General features: G+C 47.0%; 1 protein-coding gene across 1 annotated transcript in view; it reads left to right on the forward strand.

The window, feature by feature from the left end:
* The window catches only part of MERTK (MER proto-oncogene, tyrosine kinase), a 104,535-nt gene extending 99,469 nt beyond the window's left edge, over positions 1–5,066 (forward strand). Inside the window, exon 19 of the mRNA XM_081264787.1 lies at positions 3,952–5,066. Within this exon, the coding sequence (XP_081120913.1) occupies positions 3,952–4,459 (508 nt within the window). The 3' untranslated portion in view covers positions 4,460–5,066. The remainder of the gene's footprint in view (positions 1–3,951) is intronic.
* Positions 5,067–16,200: the final 11,134 nt, after the last annotated feature.

The following is a 16,200-nucleotide window of genomic DNA, read 5'->3' on the forward strand; positions in this document are numbered from 1 at the left end:
GACTTGACCTCTCTGTACTTCATTTCATCAGCCGCAGGAACAGTTAGCTAGATGGTCTTCAGAGAGCTATGATAAAGGCTCAATAAGACAATGGACGGTGCCTAGCGTGGGGACCACAGCTGGGATTCCAGCCACTGGGGAGGCTGAGGTCCAGGAGGATGGCAAGTCCAAGGCCAGCCTCAGCAACTCAGCAAGGCCCTGTCTCAAAATAAAAAAAATAAAAAGGGCCGGGGTTGCAGCTCAGTGGCCGAACACTCCTGGGTTAACCCCCATCAAGAAAAGAAGAAGCGTGTGGAGGGTTCACCTATGGGAGGCTCACAGAGGAAGTATTCACCTAATGCCAGTTGTGACAGCAGCATTGCAAATCTATCTCCCAAGCACCTTGCCGCCCTGTCCAAAGTAGTGACCGGGACCTGTAATGTTGCCCATGTCTCAGTGACTTGACCCTTTGTGGCACCAAGTCTGCCCTGTGCAGTGAGGGCCATGGCTTGGAGAGGGACATTCTCCCCATAGTCAGCAGGAACATTTCAGGAGCCTGGCCCTGCGCTGGCATTGCCCTGGGACGCCATGGTGGGCGCTGGGGCAAGGAGCATGTGCAGGACCCAGAGCCGCCCCACTCAGCCCCTGTCGCTCCCAAGGGAGGGAGGCCAGGTGGCCCCCCAGGCCTGTCGAAGGCAAACAGAAGGAAACGGTTTCCGCCCAAGCCCCCACCCCGCCGGTGGTCATGGTGGTTCTGCCTGTGGTCACGGTGGTCTGACACTGTGAGTCTCTTAGAGAATCCTGAAGTCCTGAGTGGATCGGTCCCAGGGCTCCATGTTGAGGAGTTGTTTGCTTCTGGAAGCCCCCCCCCCCCCCCCACTGTCAGTGGCACAGCACTGACTGGGAGAGTTTCACCAGGATGTCTCCCTTAGCTGTCCCCAAAGCAGTTGACCTTCGTGGTGCTTAGCTTGGGTCTTTGCAAGGCCTGAGCTCTGTCCCATTGTGACTCTAAGATGTCTCCATAGACCCAGAGTACAGAACTACAGAGTCACTGTTCTTTGAAACGTTAGGGTGGCAGAGTTAGCACCTGCAGTGTGGCTGGGGAGCCAGGCGGGGACACACGGGCCACTGTTCCCACATCTGGATGCTGGCTAGCAAAAGTGTCCCCCCACCCCCAAGGAGACCCCTGTGCTTCCTTCAGGGGCATTTCCTTTTAAAAGCCAAAGGAATATCCTAAGCTTCTCATCCAGGATGCTGTCTGGACTCAGCGAGGATGAACTCGCTCCTGTTTAGTTGCTCTTTGGTTTTTTCAAGTCAACTCTGAAACATAGCCATGTCAATCACAGAACTGTCAATCACACTGCTCCCTCCCAAGTCCTGCCCTTCACAGGCCACTCCTCCCCACACCCTGCAGGCCCTGCTCCCCACTCCTGGGACGCTGCTCTCTGATGCTTTGTGGACCTCTGTGGGACATCTCCCCAGCTGAGCTGGTCATGTCCCCCACAGCCCTCAGGACCTTCCCACCAACTGGTTGGCACCATGGTGTGCAGCACTGATGCTGGTCCTGCTACCTGACATGACACTTAGGAGCCACCTCATTCTGTTCTTGCCCTGCTGGGTTCCGCCTTCAGATGTCCTCCAGATCCCTGTCCTCCTCTGTTCCCGTCACCAATACTGTCAGACCATAGAACCCAAGGCCTGGACAGGGCCTGAGCTCATCCGCTCCCTGTCCTGCGTCACAGTGGTGTCACAGAAGAAATAAGTGGGTAACTATGCGTGGTACCTGTCCTCTCTCCTTCCCCCTGCCCCCAGGCCCCTAGGACATGCTGGATGCCAATCAGAGAGATCTCTGTAAAGTATAATCTGAGGCTTGGTGTGGCTCAGTGGTACAGCTCTAGATTCCCATGCATGAGGCCCTGGATTTGATCCCCAGCACCATAAACAAATAAATAATAAATTTATCAGCTGGTCACGGAATGCTTCTAGACATGACCTTTCCACGTTCCCATTGCCTTGAGGGTCAACCCCAAATTCAGGATCTGACCTGTGACAGGCAGGGTGTTTGAGTGGTTAGGAAGCTGGGCTGTGGCGCTGGGCACCCCTTGATCTGATCGACGGCCTCACCCTGTCGGGTTCTTCCTTTGAGTGGGGTCGTGTACCTGTGTGGTGGGTGGCTGGCCGAGGGAGCAAGCTATTGTCCACAGATACATGCCGCACAACGGCTTGGGTTGTCAATGCAAAGGACAGGTCAGTGGTAGGAACAGGCAGCTGGTGTCCCAGGGGCTGGACGCTCACTGTTAGTGGAACCTAAGCCGGACTCTCTTCACACCTTCCCACGAGGCTGCAGGGAGGAGTGAAGGCTGAGGCACTCAGCCCACGCTTGGCCACACCCCAGAAATGCTGGCTCTGGGTCCTCATCAGGGTTCCACCCTAGGCTCCCCCCACCCGTCACAGCGCTGCCTTGTCCTGTATATGCCCACCTTTCCCACGGCTAACCTCCAGCACCTGGGCACCCGGGCCCCGGCTGCCTGTGTGCACTGAGGACCCATTGCACACCACCTGCCCCTCGCGGAAGCCCCCTTTACCTGCTGACTCCCCTGTTCCTCCACTTCCACCCAACATCGGCCAGTCCCAGAAAAGAAAAAGGCTGAGAGTTTCCGTGGGCCGAGCAGCCGAGCCGGGATCAGGCCTGGCTGGGCAGGGTAGAGATGCGCACCCAGCCAAGGAAGCTGGGGACATTTCTCAGCAGGCTCCCAACACTGCTGTCCGTCATCCTCAGATTGAACAACTATGAGTAAATTCAAAAATGCATACATTTAGCAAGTTAATCTGATGGCATTTTAAAAATTATAGCAAAATATGCATAACATGGTCCATCTTATACATGTGGCATACGACTCAGTAGCAGTGTGTGACCCAGGTCACCCATCTCCTGAGCACTCCTCATCCTGCACAGCTAGAACTCTGTGCCCATTGAACAGTCCTCTGGCAACCTATAGGGCCACATCTTTTGTAAAATGTGAACCGAAGAACAAAAATGACCACTTCCAGTGGCAATGACCAAACGTTTCTTTTTCCATCCATAAAATCTAACTCACTCAATGTCCCAGCCTCCTCTTCCCCACCAGGGCTGGCGTCTTGTCAATCACCTTGATCCACGCCCTGAAATCTCCCTTGTATAGGAACAGGAGAAACTGTACACATGCTCACTGTGTCTGTAAATGTTGTATTTATGTTTTTATGTTTCGTTAAGTATTGAATACAAAAGGAAAATAAGTCCTAAACGATATCACTGCTCTTCTCTGTGGGGGAGGAAGACAGATTAGACACTTTGTCCCGAAACGTGGAATCAAAGGAAGTGAGTTGCATAGCAGCAGCCCCTCGATGGAGCAATGAAAAGGACATTCTGTCCCCGGGGATCGAGTCTCTCAAAGCTCATCTCAGGCTGCAAACAGGAAAGGCTCTGTGGAAAACAGAGTCATGCAAATTGATTTGTACCATGAAAACCTCAAAATTACAAATAAAAATTGACTGCCAAGTCTAAATGACCATCTACTGAGGGTAAAACAGGGAAACTAAAAAGAACTCCTAAGCCTAAGATGAGGATCAGGACTAGGGGACCAGGGAAGGTGCCCAGGGTCATCTCAGGGTCCTGTGCCCAGCCTCAGGGCCCCTATGTGCCGTGCTCTGAGAATCTCCACCTCCTGGAGGCGCGTGCCAGTGTCCACAAAGGCTCAGAAAGCAGACAGATGAGAAGAGCTGTTCCTGGCCTGCATCACTGAGCGCTATGGGCGCGAGAGGACTGCCTGTCAGTGGAGTTGGCCAGAGGTCAGCAGGATGGAATTCAGTGTGAAATATCAGAACCGCACCTTTCTGTCCCTAAGATACAGTAATCTACTGCCCACATCAGATGGAATGGGGTGAGTGACACTAACGGTGCCAGGAGGTAATTCTCTCTTTTGCGGCTTTCAGGTATGAAATAATGTACTCCTGCTGGAGCACTGACCCCCTGGACCGACCCACCTTCTCAGCGCTGAGGCTCCAGCTGGAGAAGCTCTTGGAGAGTCTGCCTGAGGCGCAGGACAAGGCGGACATCATCTACGTCAACACCCAGCCGCTGGAGGGCCTCGAGGGCCTGGCCGAGGAGCCGCCTCCCGCTCAGCTGGACATGCACATCGACCCCGATGCCATCATTGCTTCTTGCACCTCCGCCGTCAGCGTGGTCACCGCGGACGTTCATGAGAACAACCCGCAGGAAGAAAGGTACATCCTGAACGGGGGCAGCGAGGAGTGGGACGATCTGGCATCTGCTCCCGCCACCACAGACTCAGCTGGAAGGAACGGAGTTTTACCCGAGGACAAACTCGTGAGGAATGGGGTCTCCTGGTCCCACTGTAGCACGCTGCCCCTGGGGGACCCATCGTCAGATGAACTGCTGTTCGCAGACGACTCCTCCAGAGACTCAGAAATCCCCGTGTGAGGCGGGCAGAGTGGAGACAAGCGGGAATCAAATAGGTGCCCACGTCGGGGGATCCAGTGCCTTTCCAAGTCAATCCCACGGCCCCCCAGCACCGGATGATATCATCAAGTAAATCTCCATTCCAGATCCAGAGTAGGGTCGGAGTGTAGCCCAGGGGCAGAGCACATACTAGCCTGTCCGAGGCCCTGGGTTCCATCCTCAGCACTCCCCAAAAATGAAAATGAAAATACATAATATATATTTATTTAAAAGAGGAAAAAAATATATATGTATATTGTGAAAAGAGAGAATGTTATATTTTGATAAAAGAAGACTCCCTTCATTTCACTTACCTTGCAGATCTTAAAAGCTAAGCTCCTGCTAGTCCTCGGTGATCGCTTTTGTACAGAGTCAGAGTTGTTTTTTTTTTTAAAGTTCTTTTCATGACTCTGAAGTGTAAATATATTTGTAAAATGAAATGCCAAATTTGACTTTGCTTCTCGTCTTCCTGAGAAATCTGATGTGCCTCTGTGAATCGTGTGATTCATTTAATATTTAAATTTTTGTAACTGATTAGTTTTCTGATGTGACTTTCTAATAAAACATGAATGCAAAGGGACGCATTGGGCTTACTTAAGACCCAGAGAGACACGGTCCCCCCAGCCTCGGTGCCTCCGTGAAGGGATGTGCTGACGGCTGATCTCACAGGAGTTGTTTTGACTGTTCTTGACAGTGCGCTTTAGAGATTTAGAAAAACCACCCCAAGAGTCCACGGATGAGGGCTACAAAATAATAAAGGGTTAAAAACCACAACCTGATTGGAGAGATTTTAAGTAATCGAGAAGGGAACTGATAGGTGAGGAGGCACTTCTCTGTTTGGGAGATGCCTAGTTCTAGAACTCAGCACACCCTGGTCCACGTCCTGCCACTTCATGATAGCCATTGTTTGTTGGGCTCTTGTCATGTTTCAGGCACTTTATGTGTGTCATTACACCGTGGGTACAGTGCCAGCGTCAGGTTTAGGCCAGAAAACCAAGGCCTGGAAGGATTAAGTGCCCTAGAGAGTGGTAGAGCTAAAATTTAGGACATCTGATTCAGTATATGATTTGAGGCAGGTGCACATCACTACAACTAAATACCTGAGGCAGTTCACTTACAAAGAGAAAAGGTTTGTGTAGCTCACGATCTGGAGATTCAGATTCAAGATGGGGCTGCACAGTGGTTAGGCCCCTGATGAGGGTGCAGTGGCCATGGTAGGAGCACATGGCAGGTCAAGTGCACACATCATGAACTAGGAATTAGAGAGGGAGGCAGGTCAGGGTCACACAGACCCCTTTAGGGACACTCCCCCAGTGACCTAAGGCCCATCTCCCACAGGTTCCATCACCTCCCAGTAGCAGCACCCTGGGGACCAAGCCTTTAACAAATGGACTTTGGGGGGACATTATCCAAATCAAAGTAGGGGGTCACTCCAGATCCTGGGACCTTCCAGTTTGATTTAGTGAACAGATGTCCTTACCACATGCCAGGTAAGATACAACCATCATTGAATCCTCAGGACAACTCCAACTGGTAGGTACTGCCAATGTCCCTGCTCCACAGCTGGTCAGGCTGGGGCTGGAAGAGGTCATTTACCACCGGGCAGTGGATCCATCAATGCCCCTGGGGCAGCTCAGCAGGCCCAGGCCAGGGCATCCCCAGAACCATCTGCTCCCCACTCGTGAGCAGGCTCACTCAGGCCCCTGTAGTCTTCAGGGACCAGCGTCTACACGGGTCAGGGGTCCAGCTGCCACAGCCCTGTCCTGGCTCCCCATTGCCTGCTCCTCTCTAACTGCAAAATGTTCCAAAGGGTTTGGAAACAATCTGCATAGTTATAAGAAATGCCAGCGTTATCTTGGATCAGTGAAAGCAGGGGAAAGACAGCTAGGTCCCACAAAGATGTTCATATTGTTGAGAATTTTTGAACATTCATTTAATTTTTGGGTGAGGGGGTACTGGGATTGAACCCAGAAGCCCTATACCACTGAGCCGCATCCCCAGACCTTTTTATTTTTTTATTTTGAGACACGGTCTCACTAAGTGGCTTAGGGCCCCCCTAAATTGCTGGGACTGTCCTTGAACTCCCGCCTCAGCCTCTTGAGTGGCTAGGATTACAGGCATGCACCACCATGCCCATTGTAAATGGTCATTTTTAAAAATCAATAAAACATCAGATTCAATCCCTAGTTTTATCAGAATAAAACATCCTTGTGCAAAGTTTCTTGTTGATGTCATCAGGGATTTGAAGGACTTTCTGTTAAAGGCTTCATCCGGAATTCAGGGTGGCTAGGTTAGATCAAAAACCTGATATAGGGGGCTGGAGATGTGGCTCAAGCGGTAGCGCGCTCGCCTGGCATGCGTGCGGCCCGGGTTCGATCCTCAGCACCACATACAAACAAAGATGTTGTGTCCGCCGAAAACTAAAAAGTAAATATTAAAAAAAAAATTTTTTAAAAACCTGATATAGAAAGGAAGGGCCACATCTGTGAGCTACATAAGCAGCTAAATAAAATTTGAGGAAAAAATTATTTGGAAGTTTCATGTAAATTTAGTATCAGAGTGATTATGCTTTGTATTTTATATTTCTAATTTTAATTTTATAATATAAAAATATTTAATGAATAGTTCCTCAAATGTCCTGCCACCCCTATAACTCCCCCAAACCCTGTACAGTTGAGTCTGGTTTTCCACCTGACCTGGGGGTCTCGGCCAGTTCTGCCCTAGCAGAACAGAGACATTCACAAACATGGCAGAGATTCACTTCATCCAGCTCCCAGCCATGCACTGGGGTATTGGTGAAAATGGTGTGTTGAGGGAGGAGGACACTGGACGCCCATGACTTGGCACACTTTGGGTCCACCGTGTTCTGAGCCACATTTGAGTGCTTGAAAAATTGGAAAGCAGAAACTTTCAAACCATCCATTTGTCCTGGGTCAAGAGTCTGAGGAGGTCTCTAGAGCTGAGGTGACCTCTTATTGAATCTTCCAGAAGAAAATTTCAGGATGAGCAGTTTCAGTGGCAGAACAAGTTTACTGTGAAAGCAGGACCTGAGTGCCAGCAAGCTCCAAGGTAGAGCCCCACCTGTCTGTTTAGGGGGTGAATATTCATAAGCCAAGGTTGAATAGGCATAAGGTTCTCTGGAATTGAGAGGTCCCCTGCGAAAACCTGCTCAGCTTCATTAGCATCTAATTATGCAGCTAAGTCCATATGATAATCAGCCTGACTGAGTAAACAGGTGAAGTTGCATAGGAGCCTTTTCTCCTGCTCCTATGCAAGAAACCAGTTGGGGCAGGCGGGAGAGTGGCCACCTGGGACGAGGTAGACTGTCACTTTATCCTATCAGATGCTGGCAGGATGCCTGTGGTGGGTGGAGCAGTCCTGCAGGGGCCAGGCTCAGGGTTTCCCGTAGGAGCTCTCTCTGCACACCTTTTCCCCTGCTTCCTGGCTCATGGATATTGGCAACTCTTGGGCATCAATTGAAAACAGCCTTTTACATTCAATGTTGTATAAACTCAAATTACTTTTGTGAGTGGCTCTTACGGGCAAAAAAAAAAAAAAAATGGGAAAGAATACAGGAAGAACCAAGTGGGGTCATTGTCTTCAGCCGAGCCAGGTCTGGGGCTGTGAGGTCTAGGGGACAAGGGAATAAATGTCAGAAACACTACAAGTATTCCTATAGGTTGGGACTCAGGCAGAGAATCTTTCCCTTCTTCCTTCCTTCTTTTTTCTCTTTCTTTTATTTGTTTATTTGAGTACTAAAAATTGAAGCCACTGAGCTCCATCCCCAGTCCTTTTTATTTTTTGTGTAGTCTGAGACAAGGTATTGCTAAATTGCAGAGGCTGGCCTCAAACTCACGATCCTCCTGCCTCAACCTCCCACGCAGCTGGGATTACAGATGTTTGCCACCACACCTGGCTTTTTTCTTTTCTTGCTCTTTTTACTAAGTGAAAGGAGAAGCAAGGTCCCAAGAGCTGGGCCCTGAGCGAATCCTGCCAGATTTCTCGGATGGTCTTGGGCAGGTCACTTGACTTTCCTTGGGCCCAGGATTCCTGAAGTGTGCAGGACAGAAAACAGCACCTCTGCCTCACCCTGTGCAAGGAACAGGGAGGCGAGGCCTCGAGAGAACTTCACACCTGCTAGTGAGGTATTTGAGGCATCACACCTTATGCTGTGCAAACTCACCAACATCGTCACATTACAAACATTCTCCCTGATTGTGTTATCAGCTCCCTCTAGAGTAACACAAATGTGCTCAAAAATAGAACTGAAGGACAGGTTGAGGAAGCTCAGTGGCAGAGCATGTGTGAGGTCCTGGGTTGAATCCCCAGCACCAAAAATTAATAAATAATTTGATTTTAAGAGAGAGAGGGGGAATGTCACCTTAGCCAGTGACACACACAGGCAGGGAGTTGAGAATGCAGGAGGTGGTCCTCATCCCCCGCATCAACAGTGGCAGGGCCAGCCACAGGCCACGCCCTTCCTGGGCAGGCACCTCCTCCTGGGGTTCAGAGGCCGGCCAGGTGAGCCAAAGTGCCCCTCCTCCTATGTGGGTTATGACTGGCAGCAGGGCCTTATCAATAGCATATGGGGTAGTGTCTGTCCTCCAGCAAGAGGAGGATCTCTCTGTGCCTCCGTCACCTCCAAGGAGCATAAGTTCCCCACACAGGAAATGGGCCAAACCACAGCCTCTTATCTGACAGGTCAGACTGATTCTGGCCAGACCAGTCCTCATGTGTGAACCAGCAGGGCGGCTGTCACTTCTCCGCACCCAGGCACAGACCCACTCAAACCGACTCAGAACTCTGCTGACTCCATGGGAAAATAAGTGACCCCAAAATAAACCAGCTGCAGCAGCAAGTTCACTTCTCCAAAGACCTTCAGTGACTTTAGGTGATAAGTGGGAAAACGGGAAGTGCTGTTTTCTTTAATGGGCATCAGTGATGATCCCATATTTAGATGTTCCTATTTTTAGATTTTATTTTCTTGCTTTTAAAACCGCCATGCCGCTTCCCTCAAGAAAGCATGTGTCGTTACTTCATTGGTCTTTAAATGTAATGCTTATTTCAAGAAACTGTAACCCACCGGCCACTACTTTAGGATATTCTCATATGTAATACCCTTTATGAAAATGGAGTTTCATGTATAAATATTTAAAAGAGAAACTTAAGAATTATATATGTTCACTCTTCCTACTCTTAAGAACATGATAGGTTTTTGGTTTGGGTGCTGGGAATTGAACCCAGGGATGCTTAACCTCTTAGCAACATCCCCAGCCCGTTTTTACATTTTTAGTAGACACAGGGTCTCACTGAGTTGCTTAGGGCCTTACTAACTTGCAGAGGCTGGCTTTGAACTCACCATCCTCCTGCCTCAGCTTCCCAAGTCGCTGTGATTACTTACAAGGGCATGATAGTTTTTGATCAACTTATTGAGATTGCACAATTATAAATTTTAACCAAGAAAGTGTTTCTGAGCAACAGTCACATGAGGTCACAGACAATCAAATTGGTTATTCATACATGTTCACAGAGAGGAGGGCTCTGTGCTAGGCATTGGGACTTTACAAACAACGACAATATAGGCTTTGCTGTCTTAAATGATAGTGCAGAGGAGGGAACAGATGGCTTCAAATGAGTCATTTTCTCAAAGAGTGTTGTTCACAGTGCTCCGACTCACACGTTTTGTTGAGGTCCACAAATGCCACTGTGAAGCAGCTCAGTCAGGCCTGCAGATGCCATTTGGGGTCTATAAGAAACCTCAGCACTAAGAGTCACTGGCCTTCCCTGAAGGGAGCTGGAAGGCCCCAGACCTTGGCTCTCACAGTTAACAGGCCAGGACTTGGGGTTTGGAAACCAAAACTCACCACACCAGTGACCATCTGAGAAGTTATAGGAACACAGGCTTCTGCTCTACCCACGTGGTTACCGATGGCTGGTTGCAACAAACACAGTTGCTTCTTATATAAAAATGTGCAGCTCTCCAACTCTCTGTCCTTCCACACTGGAGATTAGATGGTCTCTAATGATCTGACTTCAGGTTTGCTTATTTTTTTCTTCTGCTAGTTCACATATGTTGTTGAATCCCCTAGAGAGTTTCATCTCAGTTCATCTGTACTTTTTCAACTTTGGACATTCCATCTGGTTATTTTAATAACTTCTATTTCTTTATTGCTATCCTTTAGTAAAAACTAAAATGTTTTTCCGGGCACAGTGGTACATGCCTATAATTCCAGTGGCTCAGAAGGCTGAGGCAGGAGGAACATGAGTTCAAAGCCAGCAAGTTAGCAAGGCCCTAAGCAACTCAGCGAGACCCTGTCTCTAAATAAAATACAAAAAAGGGCTGGGGATGCGGCTCAGTGGTTGAGCTCCCTTGTGTTCAATCTCCCATTTAAAAAAAATTAAAAGTTTTAAGACATGTTTTCTTTAGATCTCTCTATAAATAGATGTGCTTTCATAATAAATTATTTGTCTGCTAAATCCAATAGCTGCAGAGACAATGTCTGTCAACTTTGTTGTTGTTGTTGTTGTTTGTTTTGATGCACAGTGAATAACTTTCTTGTTTACTTATATTTTTCATGTATCTTTGGTGAAACTAAATATTTCTGATCACATATTATAGACATTCTGGATTCTAGCACTTCTTTCCTTAAAAGAGGTTGCCATTGCTGTTTGTTTAATGACTACCCTTCATTATTCTGTGGATTGCATTTTTTTTTTCGGTGTATGACTCCAGACGGCTCTGCTCTGTTGCCTTTTAAAAATTACAATTGGTTTTGCTTTTAAGCCTGACCGTCAACAAAGCAGCTTTGGCTTAACACAGCTCAGTACTACAGACTCGACTGGTTGGACAGTGTGCTTAAACATTTCAAGACAGTGACAGTTCCAGATTTTGCCTAATCTGTTTGTGAATTGAATAATATTTTCCAAGGTTAGAAAGTTTACAAATTAGCTTCATATTCACTAAGTTTCTTGTTTATCCACTAAATGTAAAAAGCTTAATCATTTCATTCAAATCAAAAGAGATTGTCAGTTGGTGGGGGGTGGGCGGGGTTGCCTGAACATATAAAGAACTCTTACAATTTAATAAAAGGACAAACAATATATTTTTTTTTTGTACTGAGGATTGAACCCAGTGGTGCTTTACTACTGAGCTACATCCCCAACCTTTTTTTTTAATATTTATTTTTTAGCTTTAGGTGGACACAATATCTTTATTCTGTTTTTATGTGGTGCTGAGAATCGAACCCAGTGCCTCACACATGCCAGGCGAGAGCGCTACCACTTCAGCCACATCCCCAACCCACCCAACTCTTTTTATTTTTTAATTTTGGGGCATGGTCTTGCTAAGTTGCCCAGCTGACCTCAAAGTTGTACTTCTCCTGCCTCAGCCTCCCAAGTTGCTGGGATTACAGTCATGTACCATAATTCCTGGTGTCATGACCCAACCTAAAACTGAGCAAATGACTTGACTATACATTTCTCCTAGGAGGGTATACAAGTGTCCAATAAGCAAATGAAAAATGCTCAGTAGTGTTAGTCATTGGGGAAATTCGAGTCAAAATCACAATGAACTACCAGTCAAAACCAAACGGAACACCCAGCAGAGGTGATGTGATCTAAAAGTCAGGCAAAAGAAGTGCTGGCCAGAATATGGGGAAATTGAAACCTCTGTGCATTGGCATTATGAACTGAGTGTGTCTTCCCAAGGTCATATGTTGAAGCCCTGTCTCCCAGTTGTATTTACTGGAAGTGGGGGGGGCTTCCAGGAAGTAAGTAAGGGTAATGAGGTCATAGACTGGGGCTCTAATCTGATTAGTGTCTTTATAAGAGGACACACCAGACAGCTCACCTTTGCTCTCCTCCTCGAGTGCATAGAGCGGTCATGGTGAGAAAGTGGCTGTTTGCCACCCAAGTGCAGAGCCCTCGCCAGACACCAACCTTGCTGGCACCCTGTTCTGGGACTTCCATCTCTCAGAACTGTGAGAAAACAAAATTCTGGGATTTAAGCCACCAGTCGAAGATATTTTGTGACGGCAGCTATAGCTAATGGGATTGCTGATGGGATTGTAAAACCCTGCAGGTTTGTAAAAAGGTTTGGCAGTTTCTCAAAAAGTTAAACCAAGTTACCAAAGGACTTGGCAATTCTACTTCTATATGTGTGGCCAAAAGAATCAAAACTGGGCCCCAAACAGAAACTTGTACACATATGTTCCTAGCAGTACTATTCATAATAGCTGAAAGGTGGAAAGAAATTATCATTTGTTTGAATTTAAAAAACAACAGAAACTGTGATATCTACACATATACTGGAATATTATTCAACCTTAAAAAGGAAGGAAATTCTGACACATGCTACAACATGGATGAGCCTCCAAGACATCATGCTAAAGGCGAAAAGCCAGTCACAGGACTAATACCATAGGGTTCCACTTATTTGAGGTCCCTAGAGTGATCAGATTCATAGACAGAGAGCAGAACAGTGTTTGCCAGGGGGCTGGGGCTGGGGCTCAGCAGTAGAGCACTCGCCTAGCATGTGTGAGGCCCTGGGTTCGAGCCTCAGGGTCTTGTGTCCAACTACAACTAAAAAATATTAAAAAAAAAAAAAAAAGAATGGTGGTTGCCAGGGACCAGGGACCGGGGGTAGGGGAAATGCAGAACTAGTGTTTAGTGGGTGCCAAGCTTCAATCGGGAAAGATGAACAAGTCCTGGAGAGAAAAGTGGTGACAGTTGTCACACCGTGTGAATATACTTAATGCCACACAACCGTGCCCTTAAAACTGGGCCAAAATGGTAGATTTTATATTGGGTGTATTTTACCACATAAAAAAGGATGAGTTTTATGGTATCTGAATTATATCCTCATCTGTTATAAAAATGGTTTAATTACAACGTACTAATAGCACAAAGGGAAAACTTAAGATTATCTCAGTAGATCCAGAAAAAATGGGAAAAATCAAACATTCCTGACAAAACTCTCACAAAAGTAGACGTTTGTTTGACAGTGATTTCCTTGAATGCCAGGAGAGGAAGCAAACAAACAAAACTGAGAATAAACAAGGAAAGAAGAAAAGTTAAAAATGCAAAACCAAAACCCAACAGCCTCCCCCAGTCTTGGCGGGGGTTTGATGCTGGGCCACTCTCTGAGCCCAGGAGCAGACTGAAGCCTAAGGATCAGTCTTTACTAAGAGCGCATTTTCCCTGCGCATGTGCATGGCTTTCCAAGTTCCTCCTACGCTGCTGCTTCTGGGAGTCCTATTTCCCAAAGAACCAGGTCCTTCTCACCCAGGGCTTAGACAGTGTCAGTGTGCTCAGTCCCAGGTGTGTGGATCTGCAGTCACCTTGCAGTTTTTTGCCTGAGTTCTGAGTTAGAAAAAAAAAAAAAAAAACAGAGAAAAGCACCTATATGAGTCCCTCAGTCACTCCAGCCAAACTATAACCCACATGCACAACTAAGGTCCGGTACACACCTGCTGGTCTGTGGGAAGGAACAGAGCACCCAGCTTCTGCCATTGAAAGACAAGGCTGCAGCTGCCCCCGGACAGAGGCTGTTTCATGCCTGAACGTCATTTCAGAGCCACAATCACACTGAGGATGTCTTTTCCCTGGCTGAGCATTTTCTTGGTTTCTGTGAATTTTTGACACTTTCTGGAGTACCTGTCTCAGACAGTCCTGCTTGTGTATTCAGTATTCTGGGGTGGGGGTGGCGGTGGGGGGGTGGAGGGGGCGGTGGGGGGGGAGCAAGACTGCTGACATCATGGCTCTGCTTTCAATGCTAATTCTGCTGGGTATAGAATTGGAGGCTGAAAGACACGATTGTCAGTGCTTTAAAGCCACCGCCCCCTCCCGCCAGCCACAGTCTTCTCCTTTACATTATTTCAGAGAGGAAATTGATGTCATTCTTATGGCTTTTTATTTTCTTTGTACTTAACACCTTTTCTCCCCTCGGATTGCTAAAAAATTCTTTTTGCTAATTTATGCAATGTGCTTAAGATATACCTTTCTGTTGTTTTATTTTTGCTTACTTTGGCTTCAGCTGATCTTGGATCTCTGTTTTTATACTTTCAATAAGTCTGGGAACATTTCAACTATTATTCAGGTATTTTTTTCTATCCCTTCACTCTTTTGTGGATCAACTAATCAACTAAACATGTTTTAGACTACCTGAATACTTCACAATAGTGTGTTCATTTAAAAAATTTTTTTTCCTCCAAAATGTTGGTTAGTTTCTCCTCCTCCTTCTCCCCCACATCCCCACCTTTTTTTTTTTTTTTTTTTTTTTTTTTGGTCCTTGGGTTGAGCCCAGAGGCACTTTACCACTGAGCTATAGCCTTGGTCCTTTTTATTTTTTTATTTTGAGACAAGTCCTCTCTAGGCTGCTGAGACAGGCCTGGAATTTGCAATCCTCCTGCCTCATCCTTCCGAGTCACTGGGATGACAGGTGTGAAGCTCCATGCCCAGCTTTGGTTCTACTCTGTCTTCAAGTTCACTGATGATTTCTTCGGCCATAGCCAACCTACCATTCACCCCACTCCTTGTTTATCTCCTCATTGCCTTTTCATCTTTAGAAAATTGGATTTCACTTTTTTTCTATTTCCCATGTCTCTGCTTACCTTTTGAATTTATGGAAAACAGTTATTGTGGGGGGGGGCATTCTGACACGTGATTGGGTGACTCCCGTTAAGGGCCTGAGGCGCTTTGGCTGTGTCGAAGCTTTCCCGACCCTTTCCTGATGAGAGAGCCCATCCGTGTGGGGTGTGCCTGACCACTGACCCCGGGGACCCAATCACTGACCCTGACCTTGGAGTACAGCCCCCCCTCAACCTTCATTGGATGGAATTCTCCCCTGAATCTCTTGTTCCCCAAATAAAAGGCTACTCCCAGGCGTGTTCGCTCTCTCTCTCTCCTGCTAGCCCAGAGTAATCCTCGCTGCCCTGCTGGGCGGCTAGAGGCGGGAACCAGGGAGGTGAGCCATCTCGGACCTAGCAATATAAATAAGGTAACTGGTTTGTGTGTTTTATTTCGATCTCTTCTAACTAACTTTATGCCTAGAACCTCATTAATGAAACCACTGTGCAGGCCGCATGGTAGAAGTTATGATAGCTTTCAATGCCCTTTTCAGTTCATTCTAACACGTGTCACTTGTGGTCAGTTTCAATTGATTGATTTTTCTCCTCTGGGTGTCCCATAATATTATCATTCACTGTGTACCTCATAATCTTTTATTGTATGTTAGACATCATGATTTTACCTTGTTGGGCAAAACCAATTTTTGCATCCCTATGATACCCATGAGCTTTGTTCCAGGACGTAGTTACTTGGAAACTGTTTCTTTTGGATTTTCCTTTAAAGATTTGTTAGTTAGAAACTCAAGCCCAACTTACACCAAAACCTATTATTTCCCACTGTTGATGCCAAGACCTTTTGCGTATCCCAGCCAAGCCCTGAGAATCAGGAAGTTTTCTAGGCTAGCTAGTGAGAATAGGCACTTTCCTCAGCCCCTGGTGGCATGTTTCTTCTTGTTCTTTTTCTTGACTTTTTCCCCAGTCTTGTGTATATTTGGCTGTCTGTGAATTCAACCAACAATAGATGAAAAACAGAAAAAAATGCATCTATACTGAACAGGTACAGAATATTTTTCTTGTCATTAGCCCCTAAAAATGCAGTACAGCAAATATTTACCTAGCATGCACATCTGGAGACTTAAAAGCATACAAGAGGATGTG

Source organism: Spermophilus citellus, assembly GCF_964194105.1.
Source record: "Spermophilus citellus genome assembly, chromosome: 13".
Taxonomy (NCBI): domain Eukaryota; kingdom Metazoa; phylum Chordata; class Mammalia; order Rodentia; family Sciuridae; genus Spermophilus; species Spermophilus citellus.